This window comes from Hemibagrus wyckioides, linkage group LG19 (assembly GCF_019097595.1).
Source record: "Hemibagrus wyckioides isolate EC202008001 linkage group LG19, SWU_Hwy_1.0, whole genome shotgun sequence".
Classification (NCBI taxonomy): domain Eukaryota; kingdom Metazoa; phylum Chordata; class Actinopteri; order Siluriformes; family Bagridae; genus Hemibagrus; species Hemibagrus wyckioides.
Window position 1 is genome coordinate 11,625,209 of NC_080728.1, and position 19,705 is coordinate 11,644,913.

Below are 19,705 nucleotides of genomic sequence, written 5' to 3' on the forward strand. Positions count from 1 at the left end.
ACTGTAGTATGATATTCTTTACTGATCATCTGCAGCTGATGCTCAAATAGCCTGAACTCATCTGCTTTATAACATTAAAAATCTAACACTTCACATATAATTGAGACTTCTTGTAGGCCCAATTTTGGTCTTTTTTTGCCTTTTGGTCAAGAACCACATCCCTAATAATTGATATTTGTAGTTAATAGATATAGTTGTCTAATGTTTAAACAGTCCACTGGTCTCACCTGTGTATGAGTGATAGGACCGGATCCTTTGCTCTCCTGAGACAAGAAGAATCGGATGGACATGAAGAGTTCATGCATACAGCAGCGAAACTCTTCGTCGTTCTGTCCTCCTGTGGCGAGTGCAAACAGCCTCCGAGATTGGATAATGTACTTAAAGATGTACTCAGTCGCCTGGAAAAAAATAATATCGTTCATCCAGTTAAACTGTAACACAATGAAGCAACGTGTTTAGTGCTCCAATTCCACATGCAGGAGCCGAACTGTGTGTGTGTGTGTGTGTGTTTAGAACACTTAATTTTTTTCTGAAATATTGTTAATCATCATTGCTCAAAATGTGAAGGAATATTAGCTGTGGGTTATAACACTGTTCTACTCACATGTTTAAATAATGAACAATGAATAATAATGAATTAATGACTTCAGCACATCTTAGGCCACAGGACATCAACTAGTATCTTGGTCTACTCTTATTCCAGTCCCTTCCACATTTTGGTAACAACACCTATCAGGCATAACATTATGAGCACTGAGAGGTGAAGTGAATAACACTGATTATCTCCTCACCTGTTAGTGGGTGGGATATATTAGGCAGCAAGTGAACATTTTGTCCTCAAAGTTGATGTGTTAGAAGCAGGAAAAATGGACAAGGGCCAAATTGTGATGGCTAGACATCTGGATCAGAGCATCTCCAAAACTGCAGCTCTTGTGGGGTGTTCCCGGTCTACAGTGGTCAGTATCTATCAAAAGTGTCCTTTAAATCCTCCAAGTATCCTTTAAGACCTGTAAGTTGCTCCATGGGCCCCTTCTTGCAACTTACAGGACTGCTGCTAACATCTTGGTGCCAGATACCACAGCACACCTTCAAGGATCTAGCAGAGTTCATGCCTCAAAAGGTCAGTTTTGGCAGCAAAAGGTGGTCATAATGTTATGCCTGATAGGTGTACAGTGGGTTTCTTAGCAATAACATCAGGATCACACCAGAGCAGTGTGATAAACTAGTGACGTATTGTGGCCGCAGATGTGCTGAAGTCATTCGAAACGAGGTCTCTAACCTTCCTACTAATTTCTGCCACCTCAACAATTTTAGTTGTAATCTTCTGTGCTACGATGCTTGCTGTTCTCTAACTGCAATCAGTGTTTTCCATTTTTCCAAAAGTTTCTGCTGCAGTGCCTTGGTTATTTTGTAAAACATGCTAGTAGTAAAACAGTGGTATAACTCACAGCTAATAGTCCTGCAAATTTTGAGCAATAAAGATTAACAATATTTCAAATTGTTCTGTAATTTTGATCTACACACACGCACAACACACACAAATAATGAAAGCAATATATCATCAGAAGTTCTTAATGTCCAGAGAAATACAGAGCACCACCGTTATTAAAGAAGGGAAATCAAGCTTTGTTGTTACAGCATTAGAGGAAAGTGCTCAGAGCTAACAATAAAACAATGAGGAATTGCATAAGCTCCTGCCTTGAGTACGTGCTGGATGTGATCCTGGTGTTCGGCTTCAATGATCCGGTCCACATACCACTTCAACACCTTAATCAGATCCCTAAAGACAAGACATCATGGTGTCATGACCAGTAATGCAATTTCCAAGTCATGGTGTCAACCTTACTATGCTAATAGATTGCAGTAGTAAGATAGAGTGAAAAATGACTATACACCCTGAACTAATCACCCTTCTGATTTACCATTGCAGATATGGGAATAAACAGAATAAATGTTAAGAAGAGACACTGTTGATGCAAACTGTTTTCCATTTCTTGCCTAGAGAAAACAAATGGAAATCACTTCACCCAAAACCACTCAAAGTTAGACTTCTCTTCCTCGGAGCAAGTAGTGTGTGTGTGTGAGTGTTACATGATTTGTTGTATAATCTAAGAGGCTGTGTAGGAGTGTGATCCTGATAAATCCATCACTAAAACAGAGTGTTCGTGATGAAGCCTTTATGAGACAACACAGTGTAGCTGGTAGCCTAAAGGGCAAGAGAAGCTGGAAAAGTGATGGATACACCAGTTGAGGAAACATCTGCCTTTCAGGCAGGAAAAAGAATGAGTGTGTATGAACAGTGTGTGTGTGTGTGTCTACGAAGCATGCAAGTGATATTTCTGCATGTCTGTTTCAGAAGTTTCACATTTACATTTTACGGCATTTGGCAGATGCCCTTATCCAGAGCAACTTACATTTTTATCTCATTTTATACAGCTGAGCATGTGAGATTTAAGGGCCTTGCTCAGGGGCCCAGCAGCGGCAGCTTAGTAGAAAACTTTGACAAATATTCAATTATTTCACTTCCAACTGTTGTATGGAAGTGAAAATAATAAACAATAATAGTTCTACCATAGGTCGCACATTAGGTCTAACATTCAGTGATGTAAAATCACCACAGAGTTAAACCTAGATTATTCTTCCGTGTTAATGTACAATTGTGTGGCAATGCACAGAGGGGGTTTATGGGTAAATATTAAATGCAGAGATGCATATTGCATTCTTGTGCTTGTCTTTCATAAGCTAACAGTGTGTCATGTATTAAGAGTTCCAGTAATATTCTTCCAAACACATCTCGAGTGTAAACAAGGTGCAGACACAATCTTCTCTTCTTACATCCGATAACATCTAGATGTTCATGCTCCCTTACCTTATATGCTCCTAAGACCTGAGCTTGCATTTTAGATTTCTTCTACCTATTTGGGGTTAGGAGGAACCAACAAATATAATAACCTGATATTATCTTTGAACATGAAGCCACTTCTTTTGTGTACAACAGGTTCCAGTTACAAAGAATTAAGTATTATGGTGCACACAAGCAAAAATGATCTCCACGTATGTGGATGCCAGGTTGAAGGAGGATATTGTACTTATATCATATTATAAATTCAATGGACATATTATGCTGTTAGCGTCTTAGGATAGTGTCTTTAATAAAATGAATAAAATGATAAAAAATCCTGCACTGACGCATTTAAATGAAACTGAGTGAGTAGATAACACTCATTGTATGCAAGTATTCAGACTTCACCCTGTGTAAGTGTCTGTGCACGATGCCCTGGTATAAATCAGGCCTTATGCACCACAAAGCTGCTATACAGATCTACAGCTAGTACAATGCACCATTTCATTTAAAGACAAAATGAAGATGTTAGGATTGAATAATGTCTTATAGCACATTCAGGCTTATGGACAATGCTACCAGTGTTGAAAGAACACTACAGATGATAGTAAATGACTTGGTACTATTACGTTTTTGTTAATGACACAAACACAGCTGGCTGTATCATCCTGGCAAGATCAAACCCAGTCTAGTCTTCTATTTCTTTTATTTCAGCACACTATTGGTGTCTTAGTGTGTCTAAGACAGGAATCCTTCTGGGAGTGTGTGAGGAGGGATTAGAGAATGTAGCACAACACCGAGACCCAGACCTGTGGGGTTAGTTTGGGAACAGACTGTTCTGCAGACAGCCGGTGGAATGCAGGTGACCAGTTCACACTTCACTGAATCGTCAAGCAGATCCAGTAACACGGCGTCTCCTCGGCTATCGTTTCTACGTTTTGTTCAGAGGTATTGTGTACACTTGTAGCATGAAGGCAGATCTAAACAAGAACACTTGAGCTTGTTTAGCACTACATACCTGTATGACAAAGCTCCTGAGAAGTGGCCTTCAATGTAGGTGTCCATGACGGGTTTAAAGTGCTGGAACTTGCTGTCCTGGAGTAAGTTTATAATGTGCACCTGGGGAGAAGAATAGGAACCGGTTTAGATTACATAAAAAAACCCATTCATTTCAGAGTTGTTAATGCAATCTGATATTAAAGCTGAGCTAAAATAGAATGAAGCGAATGTTAAAATCTGACACCAAGTGTCAGCAGTCTATTCATAATTTTTGCTGCCCCCCCAAGTGGATTATTTTTATATTACATAGTATCTTGAAATGTGTTAAAGTTCCTATAGCACAATAATAATAATCTTACAATTTCATTTTATTATTAAACTTTTGCCTTTTTAACCATTTTTAGTTACATGCTATGTTGTGGAACATCCCTAAGACAAGGAAAAATAAATTCGAACCTACAGATATGTGAATACAACATCGCTGTGGTATAACAGCACTCTACACATGAATTAAGCGGTGTAAGTGAAAGTGAAGCCTCAAATCATATGATGTTTAGAAATGATTGAAGTCCTTCTTGCTTAGGTGATGTGTAGCCTTGCTACCACTGAACAGTTTAAAAATACTGAAAAATCACATCAACTTGAAAGAGGACACATATTGGTACAATTACCTTTTTAAAACTATTCATATAAATAGCTTAAGGCTAAAGCTGAAGGTACAACTGAGGCTGATTTAAAAACTTACGAGAGAATCAAAGACTTTGAGGCCGTATCTCTGTGGGCTCTCATCCAAGATTCCAAAGAGCGTGTCCAGTGTATCCTGTAGGAACTGGGAGTGGATCGATTTCAGTTAGAAAAGTAAACCGGATATAGTTCAGTGCAAAAGTCTCCATGGTTCATGGGTGAACAAAGAAAAGTGCACCTCTGTTGTATTGTTGTACCGGACAATAAAATTCCACAATGTTGAAATGAAATGTTTGAGGAAAAACCCACTCCAAAATATGAAACTTTTGCCAAAATACAAGGTTTCAGTTTGACTCAGTCTTCAAAATGGCTTCAAGGACATTACAGCTGAGAGCATTCAAAAGCTTGTTTATAAAGATATATATATGAGGATGTAAGGAGTTAAAATGTTAAAGGTTGGCAAAGTTAGACAATATTAATATTACTCATGTTTTTGTTCACAAATATTATTAAAATAATTTCTTTACCAAAATATCAGCAGAATCGTAGTCATAATTTTTGCTGTTCCCCCGCAAAGTGGATTATTTATCTGTTATATAGCATCTCAAAATGTGATATAGTTCTTATACTACAATAAGTTTCATTTATTATTATTATCAATATTAATGAGACTTTTTGTTCACTACTAACAAATCAACAGACGCTGCTTTATTATTTTTTCTTACGTAAAACGACAACAAATTTCTTTGCTTTCTTTGTTTTGACCCAAGCGCCCCAGCCAATGTAAAAGAGAAAACATGGCTATTGACATGTTCATTAGTGAAGTTAAATTGCAGTGTAGTCTACCTTAACTATTTCAGAGCCATCGATCGCCTTCAGTTTGGAAAGGCTGTCACTGATCCTCTCAGGGTGCATCCTCCACTTTAGCAAGTCCAGCATTTCACCTGCACAGACAGCAGTACAATGTGTTCTTTCTGCATCACTGCTATTCCTACTGCTGTATAGAGCCCTAACATCTCACAGTATAAAACACTTGCCAGGCAGAAATCACATTCTCTATAATGTTCTTATACAATGAGATATATTCCAGCACACATCCTGACACACTCAATATGAGGAGAACAGTGTACCGTTCTGAGTGAGTTTGGTGGAACAGAGGAACGAGGTGATCCAGAAGGACTCTTTGCTGCTTTTCACAGATTGGTTGTTGCCTGACAGGTTGGTTTTGAAGACAGGCAGACTGAGGTAGCGAGCACAGTCCTGAAGATTAGCATTCTCCTCACACTGGGGGGAAAAAAGCAAGATATTATTTCTACCCTGCAAGGGAGTAACAATTGTGCCTCCAGGAGAGTAAAAACCACTGACTCCCACTGAGAGGTGAGTAAAATTCACCCACTCTCACCCATAGGTGAGTAAAACCAGCCTGCTCCTGCCCACAGGTGAGTAAAATTCTCCCACTCCCACCCACAGGTGAGTAAAAACTGCCACTCACAAAAGTGAAAACAAACACTCCTGCCTAAGAGTATAAAACATCCACTATTGCCACTGAGAGTTAAAAATAGCCCAAATTTACCCACATCAGGCACTGTGACTATAGACAGTGACAATAAAAATAGATATAGGCTGGGCCATAAGTATTTAAATAGTGACACAATTTTCATCATGTTGCCTCTGTGCACCGCCACAATGGACCTGAAATAAAGCAATGTGTAGACTTTCTAACCATTTAGGAATTAAAGGCATTTTTCTACACAGTCCCTACATTCTCACAGGCTCAAAAGTAACTAAACTACTGACAAAGAAATGGAATGATCTTTAATGGCAGATTCTGTCACCTAACCTGAACAAAAAAGAAAAACCCACAAGCAAGCAGACACTGAAGGCGGCTGTAGTAAAGGCCTGGTAACGCGTCTCAAGAGAGGAAACTCAGCATTCTGTGACAGCCATGGGGTCCAGACTTCAGACATATAGACATGTATACAAATATTATAAATAATGCTAACATTTATATGCATGTTCGTTTACATTACTTTTTGAGCCAGTGAAAATGGAGGGATCCATTTCAGCTTCACTGTGGTGATGTAGAGGCAAAATTACAAAAAGTGTGTCACGGTCCAAACATTTATGCACCCAACTGTATATAATAAGCTGTAAAGTTGTCCGAAATATAATAAACATGGACGAAAAAATACTCCAGAAATAAACCACCACAGATACTTTGTAATTCCTTTTTAATGACTTTTTCAAAGAAATTGCCTCAAGAGTTTTCCGTTGCAAAAACGTAATATTTTATATACATTATCACGTTACTATGATATAGTTTTTTTGGCCATAGAGCCTAGCCTTACTTTGTGCTGCCATCAAAAACTCTGAGGCTCAACAGTGGTTATAGAATAAGCAAATTTCCCAAGTAAATGTTTGAGAGTGTGTATGCATATTTCCCAGTTCTAGTGTAAGCCTTCGCACTCATCACTATGACGACACACTTCATATAAATCTTTAAAAAAAAATCTGAATCATATTTTCTACACGTAACGATTTCTGTGCAGCATGTGTTCATAGAAGGTCAGCTACTCACTAAGCAAAGAGGATGTGGTTGAAACAAGAGACGTTATATGAGCTAGTGGAAAACAAGTAGACTTCTATCTTAATATTCAAAGTAAGAAAAGAATACTTAGAAACGAAACACGTTTGCTTGCACATTGGTCCGTTTCCTCACATCTTTTGCAGCACGCCACAGTAGTTTTACACATGGGACTGATGATGCTTATTTGTGTGTGGTTTAAAGAAGTGGTCATGTGATGCATGCAATACACTACCCTCTGAGCTCATTAATGTGCTTGTTTCTATAAACTCATAATGCAATCCAAAACCTTCAGTTAGTGAGAGACACATAATTAAACAGCAAGCTGCACGACCCTTGAACCCCCGGGGTTCCTTCTGTGTATTGATTCGCACAAAATCACTCAGTATTTGCAGGAATGACAAAGCATACAGATAAGTGTGATGCAATGACAGAAAATAAAACCTTGGTCAATGTACGTTAAAAAAAACATATATACATGAGCTGAAAGGAAATACCTTATGGACAATCAGCTCATGGGTGGCATCAGGCAGAGTTCGTCCATCTTCCTGCATTAAAGGGACAAAGGAGAAGCCAAACAGCTTCTTTTCCCCCTTGTCCTTTGCTGAGGAAGAGACACAAACACAAAAAACTAAATAACCCTTCACGATTTGCATTTTTTCAGATTATCACACCAAAATGTATAGGTTTTCATTCTAATCAAGCAGGACCCACACCTGATCTTATCCGTTTCAGTAGTTGTTGTCTTTCACTAGACTATGAGGGTGACTTCTGCTCAGTTAGAATGAAAGTCAGCACCAGCAGACACACTTTCTGAATATTAACCAGCCATGTAATGTGGAACTCTTGTGTAGGAAATGTAATCAGGGTTTGACCAGAATTTTTTTTTAATGACCAACCTAAAAATACCCCCGAGAGTAATTCTGCTAAAAGCAAGCAAACATTCAACTAAGGTTTTCAAGCTCAGCTCTGATAGACTGGTGATGGGTCTCTTTCTCGCCTTTTCAATTAACCTAAAACTATAAAATGTTAGAAAATCGACCGCTTAAATAAATACAATAAAAAAATCTCACATCAATGAAAATTTTCTGCTGGCATTTATACAAAAAGTATACTACAGAATTCAACAAGCTAATAGCTGCAGCAGCCATACAGGTAGTTCTCTAGCTTGTATTTTAAAAATAAAATGATCTGGAAATATATCCTGAGTAGTCTGTAATCCAGGTATAAAAGAATAATATGTTGTTCATCCACTGCATGCTACATTCTGCATTTGTGCTAAGTCTATGTAGTATGTGTGATATGGCATTTTGAAGACAGCTTATGACAGCAGTCACTCACTCTGTGATTTATCTCACTACGTGAAGCTTCTGTAACACCTCTGCATGACTCTTCATACCAGGTCTAAACAGACTGATGCTGAATTTACATAATCACACACTACACAAGTCAGTCATCTGTTTGTCCTAGAAGTGTCAGTGTAATAAACAGGCCTTCTTACTGGAGCAGTGACGAAACTCGAAACGGACATGGGAGCCGCGGAACATGTCGACGGGGATGGGCAGCTTGATCTGCTCAGCCCAGCGTGGACTGTTGTTGTGATACAGCACAAAGGAGAGGTACTCATCAGCCCCTGGTTCACCTGACCCTGCTGCAACATAGCTCTGCAAACACATGCACACACAAACAATAAGCAAGTTGATGTGATGCATGCTGCCCATCAGCTCTTATTTTCCATTGAGCCAGGAAAACCACAAGCCAACAGCACCACCATCATTGGCTAGTTTAGTTTGCCTACACTCTTGCATGGTTTTGGTATTGAATGCTTGCAGTTATTTCTATAAATACAAGTGAGGTGTTGATGCACTAAAAGCTTAATCAAAGCCTGTATAATACTGAATACCCTGAGAATCTGTCCGTTGGCATCCAGCGCACAAACGGTGACTTCCACATTTCTGGCTACGGTCTTCCCGCCTTTCTCAAACTCTCCTTTCTCCAGCGTGATGTACAAATCGTTCCTCATCTCTCCTAAGAGAAAGCAGACAGATGACTGGAGTTTAAGGCAAGAAAGGTTCTATATACATTAAGTTTCACACATAACACAGTAAATTATTGCATTTACAGTAATGACACTTTTAAAGTTAGGCTTTAATAGCAGCTCATAGAAATACAAGACAGTAGCTACATTTCCATGCAGCTTAAGCCGTTACTAAAGCTACTCATGGCTCATCTGGATTAAAAACTGAGTAGTATTCCATTCTAGGAATAGAAAACAATGAGCCCCACACAAAACTTGTGAAATACGTGCAGAGTTGTGGCATATATATTATGAAACATGCATTTGAGTCACAATGCAGATGCAGACCACCATAGCAGCTGAACGAACAATTCAGTTCATGTCATTAATTAATTAATTATTTTTTTTTAATTGACATCACTCTCCTGGTGTTCCGATCATCCCTACTGAGTTTATTAAATTCAATCTCAAAAGAGTACGAAGCATTTAAATATAAGAAAGACTGACACGACAACAAGCAATTGCCCTATATGAGGAAAAACGTTTAAAGAATCAGTGTTTATGAGGAACTTACAGGAGACTGGTATGGTCAGTTTACTGTTAAACTGTTTAGATTCTGGATTAGACTATTAACATAACTATTAAATTAACAACTATACACTTATAAAATAGTATTATATAGTACTATACACTATAGTTTGTATTTTTATTTGCTTTTCAGAAAGTCCATATGAAGTAGGGGTTTTCTCTTGCTGTTGAACCTACATTTCTGCAGGCCAAGGACAAAAATACCCTAAAAGTCTACTAATTTCTTCACTCCTGTGAAGGCGCGTTATAGCATAAACTGACATTGACAAACTGACATTGACATTACCTCTATGCACATATACACACCCAGGACATGCACACAAAACCACAGTGACCTACAACAGTGCTGTCAGCAGGTGCGTCCTGTGCCTTACTTACAAACACACATACACACACTCGTACAGACAGGAAGAAGGCCTCCGTTATCACACCTCCATTCTCATCACCCATCCACACACAACGAAAGCGCTGCACAAGCACTGTTCCTATGCTGGGTTTCAAAAACATGATAAAATGAAGCCAAAGGTTGAGTGCAAGTCTATAAGTATGTTACGGCACTGTAGCACAGAGCAGCAGTATCCCATGAAAGCACTGAGGAAGCCTGCTGCTCTGAAGGGGAAGTAATTATAGACCAGACAGTTCGATGCATGGGTGGCCAGTATGCTTCATGCAGCCTGGGTTAAAGGGGAGGATGAACACTAAAAGAAAAACAGAACTGTGTTAAATGTCCCTAAATAAATAGCTTTTGGAGAAGTATAGCACTGACGCAAGAGAGCATCTGTATAGAAAATATTGTGTGTTCTCTGCTGTCATCGCCATAATGACCGTTGCTGAGGTAATGGCCAAATGCACACAGTAAATATCGCGGTTACATTAAGGAACTTCCTTAATAGGTGATCAAGGCAAACATATCAAGCTACAGAGACACAGAAAAATTGAACGAGACAACAGCCCTGGCAAGAGCTAAGCACTCTAAAACCTAGCATGCTTGTTTCCTGTGCACTTACAGCATATAGCTCATATGAACTAGGCAGGGCCTAGGGTTAGTCATGTCAAACACTGCCTTAATTATTTTAGTATTTTGAGCTCTGCCTTTAAAAGTAATGAGAGTTACTGGAACAGTGTGGAATTGAATACAGTGGTTACTGGCATTCTGAGAAAACCCAGAAGGTCATACTGTTGAGTTTCCTCACCTGGCATGATGATGTCAGAGAAGCCCAGTTTCCTGGTGATGGACACACCCCGAGAGAAAATGGCCATGTACTCCCTCCGCAACTGCTCAATGTCACCATGAAGTAACTGGAGAGTCACTGCTAGGCCTGGAGACACAACAACCATAACACGCATATTGCTGAACAAAATTTTACTTTACTTTGTCCTGCACAGGCTTACATTAAAACTACAATCCATTTTTGGTGTTCTAGTCACATAACATAAAGCAGCGTGAAATGGAATGAGAGAAGACTCAGACATAAATAAACTAGTATAGTATTTGCCCCTACTCAGTTTATTAGATTTCAGAGTTTTTCTATTTTTCTCAGGTCAGTGTCTAGAGTATCAGTTTTGCAGCAAATCAACCAGCAGGGATTATTAAATTCTGTGTAATAAATATCAATGGTGTACGTTAGAAAATAAAACATGTGGCTCTGATATTACCGGTATGCATCATGTAATTGCTGAACAGTAACACAAAGCACCATGAGTGAATGAATATCAGTTGAGTGAAATGAGAATGAAAATTTGCCTGATCATAGCAGCACAGCATCACAGTTTTAAGGAAGCTTGAAAGCCCCCCCTTTCTCGTCTGCTGCACTCCATCCCCTGTGCTTTATACATACTTTCGCTTCTCTTTTCTGACTTCTTTTAGAAGGCTCACAGATTTCAGCCATGAGCTCACACAGCACTTGTGGACAACAGAAGAGAGATTTTTTTTTCTTTCATCTTTTTCCAGAGTATAAACACATCAGTGGAAAACCACAGTGTAATAGATAGATGCTTAAGCAAAGGACAATGCGTTACTATAAAGCACTACTAGCATATTCCATGCTTCGTGACATGGCTAATATTAGGTATTCTAATCAACAGCATAAGGGTCTATATCCTATATGCACTTAGTACATTTAGTAAAGAGAACCTGCAGTGTCCTCTATTAAGAATAAATGAATTCCTGAACTAATAAACACTTTAACACAGTATTTATACATGGCGATTCACTATCTGTGCACAGCTATAGAAGAAACCCACTTACCCTGATAGTACAAACAGTAATCCATAAACAATCACACACACACCTATAATTAAGCACTTAAGCAATTACATAGTTACGCATACATGCAGTCATAAAGAAAACATTCAAACACAGACGCACTACTCAACACATTCACATGCCCAGACAGACAACCATGTGTGTCTTAATCTCGATGTCTTAATCGTCTTTTTCCATTATACAAATATAAGAGTCAACTTATTAAATCCAGTAATGGTGTTAACAAGAACAAATTATTGTACTGGCCTACAACAAATCGCGTAATATGCATGGAGATTAATGTAACAACGTAGAAATGATCTATAAGTAATTATCATTTCATGGGCATTAATTCGATCTCTTTAAGCTTTTCCCAGTCAATGGTTAATCATAATAAATTTAAATGTTGTTCCCTTCAATTCCCGTTTGAGGCAATCATATCTCTGTTTATTCGGGATGAATGAGTCAGAGGGGATTTTGCAGGACATGAGTTATTGTTGCTTGCCAGTCGTTTGTTACAAATCAGTGCTGATAAGACGGACGAGTAAATGACTTTATGTCAGTCAATGGATTTAATATATTCACTCATTGTTTGTGATTATTCAAGATTAACGTTTTTGATGCTACCCATAATTATGCGAGAGATATGAAGCTGCAGATCTTTGACAGATCCATTCTGCACATTTCATATGTAAATCTTTTAAGCTATTTTTGGATAGCTCACTTGGGTTGTAAAATATAACACTTACATAGCTGTAATAAGCATAAATCATTACACAACCTAAGTATGCATGAGCCGCCACGACGCTGCCTTTATTCTAGCTCCCAACTAAAACTTTTAGTCAAATGAAATCAAGCTTGAGCGAGAGCTGTAGCACTAAATGTGATGCCATTACATCCTACATGCTTTATGCTGTTGCTAGGTGAAAGTCTTTGCTAAGTAAATACTGCATTATGAACTGCAGAAAGAAACTCCATAGCAACTCTGGCAGAAATCTCCTCTGCTGTGAGCTCTTCTAAAGTGACGTAATATGGATTTTCGTCAGTACTTTGGGTCCTAGGTGAGGATCTGGAACTTACCCGTGTTGGATCCTGACAGGTTATATCTGGAGTTCACTTTCTTTATGATGTTGTCGTGGATTTGACTCCAGTCACTCTCGGTGTTACATCTACAATGGATGGAATAATAAAAATCACACCTTTGCAAATTCACAATGTAGCACCAGTGCAAATATCTTGTGTGTTTGTGTGGGAGGTTATGCAATGTAGGTCATGCTACTAATGGCTATATAATGGTTTCATTGCCACTAAGTGATAATTGGATGCGTTATACAGCTACAGAAGTCATTTAAGGCAAGGGCATCTACAGTTCCTACTAACATCTGACCCCCTGTAACCCTTAGAAATTTTAGTTGCCATCTTGTTTTGTGCTACAATGGTTACTGTTTTCTAATTCTGATCACTGTGGTGTGTGAACAGTGGTATAACCCACAGCTAATATTCCTTTAAATTCTGAGCAATGAAGATGAATAATGTTTATAAACTGTTCTATAATTCTGATCTCCGTTGTATGAGATTCACATGTGTCTGTAATGTGTGTCCATATGCATGTCCATCCATCCATTGTGTCTTTGCAGTGAATAAGGTAGTAGTGATGGTGCATTACTCACGCATAGACTTTGAGGATCTGGTCATCTTTCGTGTCAGCAGTGAGTAGATCTGCGATGCTGACCACTGTACAGCCAAATGGACGCCTGTACTGCACGCTGCATGTGTTCTTCTTCTCACCGGCACCCATCCTCCCTACACACACACACACAAATTTACTCTGACCCCATCCACAGCTAATGGATATGAGATAAATATATATATAGATGAAACAGCTGTATTGGTCATTAAATGGAACAAAATAAATGAGCGTTCTTACCTATCCTAATGATGTGCACAACAATATACACGTCTTTTCTCAGGTCACTGCTCCCTAAGTCCTAAATGAAAACAGAGCAATATTTAATGGACACAAATTGCTGCAACGCTGCACAAGCCTCCTCTTTGTGCAATTAGTAGAATTGTTTTGACACTCTCTTTAACACTCACCACAAAAAGGGTACAGTGTGTCTCTGTCTTCTCTGGAGACTTGGGCACTCCGTTCTTATTTAGCTTCACAAAGAACCTTTCACTGGAGAGGAGGGAGGCAAAGAGGGGGAAATGAAAAGAGAGGATGAGAGACAAATAGCACAGGAGAGACAATGAGGACCAATGAGGTCCCAAGGCTTCACAAAGCATCGTGTTTTTCATCGCTGGGACGAATGGGGTTTTAAACACAAAAAAAAAAAAACCCTGATTGCTCAGTAATAACCCACATGGGAGAGGAATCACAGCAGCTCAATTATTTACAAGCCAGCGTTGCAGAATCCAGATCATTTCAGACGGATCTACAACTGGAACCCACAATTTAATTCTCTTCTTCTGCTAAAATATTCATTGAGTTAATCTCACATCCTCAAAAGATTTCTCTATATAGATGTTAAGCTTTCAAGGAACTGGAACAGACATCAAGCTGAACGATGCCTTATAAAATAGGCAATAGAGGCAACTCTGCAAACACAGAGCTCTGAATGTTATCAGAATTACCAGTGTGAGTCCCCTCAGGTGTCTTGCCAGCTTAAAACCATTCTTTATGCATGCCAGCTTTCAATATTTATCTATTTTTTCCCAGCATGACCATTTGCTGCTCTTAAAATATATACTAAAAGTCTAATTATGATGTTTCAGTGCAGGAATGCTTTACTGTCTTTAATCAGATGTGAGACAGTCTATTAAAACCTGAACATGCATGTAACTCATCACAATGTGAATTTTAAATGGGAGAAAACCTGGAGTATGTACAGGACATCTGGCATGCAGTGACTCCAATGTGCTCCAGATTTCTTTTTTAAAGTGGAATATGGCATGGATAAAACACACACAAACACACAACATCAGACACACAGGGACACACAAACAAGGGAGAGACAAAAATAGAGAGAGAGAGAGAGAGAGAGAGAGAGACAGACAGAGAGAGAGAGATACACACGTGTGCTTACTCACATATATATACACACGAACACACAAGGACACAAGCACAGGGGAGAGAGAGAGAGAGAGAGACAGACAGAGAGAGACAGAGAGAGACAGAGAGAGAGAGATACACACGTGTGCTTACTCACATATATATACACACGAACACACAAGGACACAAGCACAGGGGAGAGAGAGAGAGAGAGAGAGACAGACAGAGAGACAGACAGAGACAGAGAGAGAGATACACGTGTGCTTACTCACTCACTTATATATACACACATGAACACACAAGGACACAAGCACAGGGGAGGGAGACAGAGAGAGAGAGAGAGAGAGAGAGAGAGAGAGAGAGAGAGAGAGAGAGAGACACGTGTGCTTACTCATTCACATATATATACATGAACACACAAGGACACAAGCACAGGGGACAGAGAGAGAGAGAGAGAGAGAGAGAGAGAGATGTTCGCTCACTCACATATATGCACATGAACACAAGCACGGGGGTGGGGGGTACAGAGAGACAGAGAGAGATACACATGTTCGCTCACTCACTCCCATATACACATGAACACACAAGGACACAAGCACAGGGGACAGACAGAGAGAGAGAGAGAGAGAGAGAGACACACACATGTTCGCTCACTCACTCACATGTATGCACATGAACACAGGGACACAAGCAGGGGGGTGGGGGGTTGATACAGAGAGATAGAGAGATACACACGTTTGCTCACTCACTCCCATATACACATGAACACACAGGGACACAAGCACGTGTCAGGTTGGGGACACACAAGCTCGCTCGCTTGCTCAATCACTCACTCACTCACATATATACACAAAGACATACGTGGGGGGGCGTAGAGACACTCACACATGCACACACAAAGACATTCACTGACTGAGTCACACATATATGGGTACACAATCACACAGAGACAAACACAAAAGACACACACAGAGAAATGCACACAAAAGAGGCACACAGAGAAACGCACACTCTCCTGCCAAGTGGTCATGTAATCCGGTTACGTGACTTTCACAGCAGTGTGATAAGCAGAGGAAAACAGTCTGCTGGTGTAGTGGAGCCTATTATAGTCTGTAATAGCCACCAATACAGTAATTACACCTCTATAACAAACACACACGCAACATGATTGTCTCTTACACAATAACTAACGCAAACAGATAACCATGTGCACTCATATATACAAATACACACAGCTGCTAATTAACTGCGCGTTTTTGAATTCCCAGCTTTCAATTAAGCTGAAGTGAGCTGTGTGGGTTGTGTGTCCGGTGATAACGCTTCAGCATCACTTCCTGACCAGCAGTATGTGGTCACTGAAGGATTCTTATCACACGATATGCCCGGTCTGATTTCCATAACTGAAACGCTTATTCCCCAAGGGCTTCTGCCACAACATGATATTTGCTCCCATGGTGGGTGTGATTGTCAGGCGATGCGTTCAGACAGGAGCCGCGATTAAATGACCTCCGTGGACACAGATCGGTAAATTAAGCATGCCCAGAGTGATCCCCATGCACGGTGCTGAAAATATAAACCATGACAAAAATGGCCCCATGGGAGAAGAGAGGGGAAGTCATTATCCTGAAGACTGCCACTCAGCACTACTGATATATCCAGCTCTGAATTGCAGGGCCCTTTAACACACACACACACACACACACAGACATCTGTTCTTTCCTGTTGGTCTCTATAAGAGAAAGCAGTGGATCCACATCTTTAATCTTCCTGTGGATGGGGAGAAAGTGGATTGCTTCTTCCTCCTTCTGTGTGCACCCACACACACACACAGCTGCATGTTGAGTGTTAGCCACGAGGAGATAGGATTAGGCTTGCAGCAACACTCATCCAAAGCCCAGAGGAGACAGAACAGATGATAACGTGTGTCTGAGTGTAAACATGCTGCTTTTGAGAGCTAGGATAAGAGTCAGAGGTGTACATCATTTCAGCGTGATGGTTAAGAGTTGGACGGTTCTTTGACTGAATTCCCAGCAACCTGCTTGGTTTAAACCTGAGTATCTCTGGCTGCAGCCCTACCAAAGACTGGGAGCTGTCGCACCATCTGGACCCGAACGCCAACCTCACGCTATAGCCGAGAGAATAATTAGCTGGAAGGCAGCCAGCCGAGCAGCCATCCTGGAAGAGAGCCATTAGCAGATTCTCCATGAAGGCAACAGCAGGGCAAGATACAAACCCCCCCAACACACAGAGACACACGGAGAAGAGCCGGAGCAGCCTTATCGCTCCACTGAGCCTGCCAGAGTCAGTAATTACCAATAGCTGGAAGAGCTTAACCCACACAGGCATTGTAAAAGATGCGGCTCTTTCTTCCACGTCTTCTACAAGGTGAGAATAATGCCTGTGGTTCTGACAACACTCTTTAATCCATCAAACAATAACCTGTTCATTATCCAGAGAAGGAAAAAGAAAGAATCCTCTAACAATCGCTGTGGCGCCTTGTCCTGATTCAAGCCACCAATTTACTGGAATTTACCCACTTATAAAATGGAAATTGGAAATTGATCCAAATGCCAGTGAGTCAGTAAACATTGTCCTGCTTAAATATAAGGAGCTGGGAAAAGCGGTTTTGCATAATGTGAAGTGACACAGCAATTCCTTTCATTTTTAATTAGCGCTCTTTTTTTTTATCATCCACAGGGAAAAAAAACACTTTCAAACGCGAGACAGTGTAGTAAAATATTAAAATAGAGTGTGTGCTGAATAAAGCATGCAGCTGGAAGACAATTTCAGGATCCTGAAGTCGGAGTCTGTGAGGTCCATCAGTGTAGGACACACAACATTTATTCTAGTGTTAACTTCTGTGAGGCAGAGAATCTTTAACCTCATAATTTGCTCTATTTGATACAGGCCTACTGTGATTTGGAACTCACATTATAGGAACCCCTAAACATTGTACAATTCCCATCATTATTACTGGAGCTACTGAATATGCTGTCATTTGCTGTGGTCCATTAAATACCTGACTTACCAAGATTTTTATTATTTACAGAACCTGGTGTGAGAAGATCCACACAAAACTCAACTGCACAGCAAGAGAGGTGTATCATGGACCTCTGACGTATATTAATACGGGTAAAGGTGCAATGGGAAATTTTTTAATTTCTTATGTGTGCAAATAACGTGGTAAAAATGTTGAACATGAATATACATAAATGGCATCATCACAGGTGCTGAGAGAAAAACCATTCAGAAAATCTGTGTTATGACCCACAGTACTTGTTTTTGTTTATATCTGCCTCCTGTCTATTTATAGTCACTCCCAAATGCCCCATTACTCCATGCATATCTCATCCAGATCATTCTCCAGTGGGCAAAGTTTACTCTGGTAAAAAAAAAAAACAATGCTTCTTAAAAATTAAAGCCAAAATAAACACGGACAGATTTTTAATGATGGGATGATTTATTAGTTTAGAAGGTAATACAGCTGGACACAGAATTCTGGGACTCTGTGTCTGGGCAAGCAGTCTGTATAAAGCTTCACATTGTTTAGAATGGCCTGTTTACATAATGAATCATGTTTTCATCACCTGAGCCAGGTAAGGCAAATCCTTGGATGAACCACTTTTACAGAAATGTATGTCAATGTTGGCAAACAAAACATGCTGCTAGTGATGCTGGAAAGTGATGTTATGACACTCCTTGTGAATGTAACCCAAGTTCAACTTGTTGACTCAAACTGTTAGAGACCTAATCCTGACTAATTTTGTGGGTAATGGAACTGCAAAAGCCACACAAAATCACAACACCCACAATCTGCTAAAAAATGGGTTAAAAAAAACATCTCATAATGACCGAATAGCTCATCTGTGTTGTGACGTGCTAGCGCCTCACCTGAGCGGTCGATTCTCTCTGCTGTCGTAGATATAGAAAAAAACGTCCAGCTCCTCGCCCAGGTTCGAGCTCATCAGACTCTTCATGTGCACGAACAGGTGATGTGTGCTGGCTGGGGCCGGCGTGTCCTTTTTCCGGTGCCGATGTTCCATCTGAGATTGTTCACACATCACCAGTTAGACAATCACACGATACAACACTCCATCTCACCAACAGTTTCATTCATTTCAACTCAAGACTGCTTTTATTGCACTTTTGGATCAATATTGTAGATTCACAACTGTAGATTTAGAATGAGAGCTGTATTTAGCAAGACAGAGGCAGCAGAAGAAAAATCTTCCTGAAGCGACATGAGGGAGAAACAATGAGAGGAATCTTAGAAATTGAGCTCACAAATCATTACAGCAAACAGTTGTGAAGATGAAAGATAAACCGTACACAGTGTAGACATATCTGAGCAGGAGAACAGTGTGGTAGCTGAAGGTTTTCTTCAAAAGTCCTGGAACTTTCCAAAACAAAATAGCCTGAATGTACATATTCACACAATGATGCCACGAGGCTTTATAAAAAGAATAGCAGAGCTGCACGCATGCCACAGCCACATCCAAGGAGTCCCACCATGTGTGTGTACAGAAACAGTAATGGCTAGCTTTGAGAGATTCAGCCAAGAACATAGCCCCCTACTTTTCCAGATGGCCTGCGAGAGAGGTGCCAACAGGCAGCTCTGCATCCTTTTGCCTCAGCTACCATACAGCTGAGAGAGAGAGAGAGAGAGAGAGAGAGAGAGAGAGAGGAGGCCAGGA

General features: G+C 40.1%; 1 protein-coding gene across 3 annotated transcripts in view; it reads right to left on the minus strand.

Annotated features, from left to right (window-relative positions):
* The window catches only part of dock4b (dedicator of cytokinesis 4b), a 97,278-nt gene that overhangs the window by 37,850 nt on the left and 39,723 nt on the right, over window positions 1-19,705 (minus strand). For all 3 annotated transcript variants that reach the window (XM_058416954.1, XM_058416955.1, XM_058416953.1), the window contains exons 8-22: window positions 18,903-19,054; window positions 14,057-14,138; window positions 13,887-13,947; window positions 13,630-13,762; window positions 13,040-13,128; window positions 10,908-11,033; window positions 9,013-9,137; window positions 8,611-8,773; window positions 7,607-7,713; window positions 5,656-5,809; window positions 5,372-5,469; window positions 4,587-4,670; window positions 3,861-3,961; window positions 1,699-1,780; window positions 228-398 (exon numbers count right to left, since the gene is read on the minus strand). In XM_058416954.1, the coding sequence (XP_058272937.1) occupies window positions 228-398; window positions 1,699-1,780; window positions 3,861-3,961; window positions 4,587-4,670; window positions 5,372-5,469; window positions 5,656-5,809; window positions 7,607-7,713; window positions 8,611-8,773; window positions 9,013-9,137; window positions 10,908-11,033; window positions 13,040-13,128; window positions 13,630-13,762; window positions 13,887-13,947; window positions 14,057-14,138; window positions 18,903-19,054 (1,728 nt within the window). The remainder of the gene's footprint in view (window positions 1-227; window positions 399-1,698; window positions 1,781-3,860; window positions 3,962-4,586; window positions 4,671-5,371; window positions 5,470-5,655; window positions 5,810-7,606; window positions 7,714-8,610; window positions 8,774-9,012; window positions 9,138-10,907; window positions 11,034-13,039; window positions 13,129-13,629; window positions 13,763-13,886; window positions 13,948-14,056; window positions 14,139-18,902; window positions 19,055-19,705) is intronic.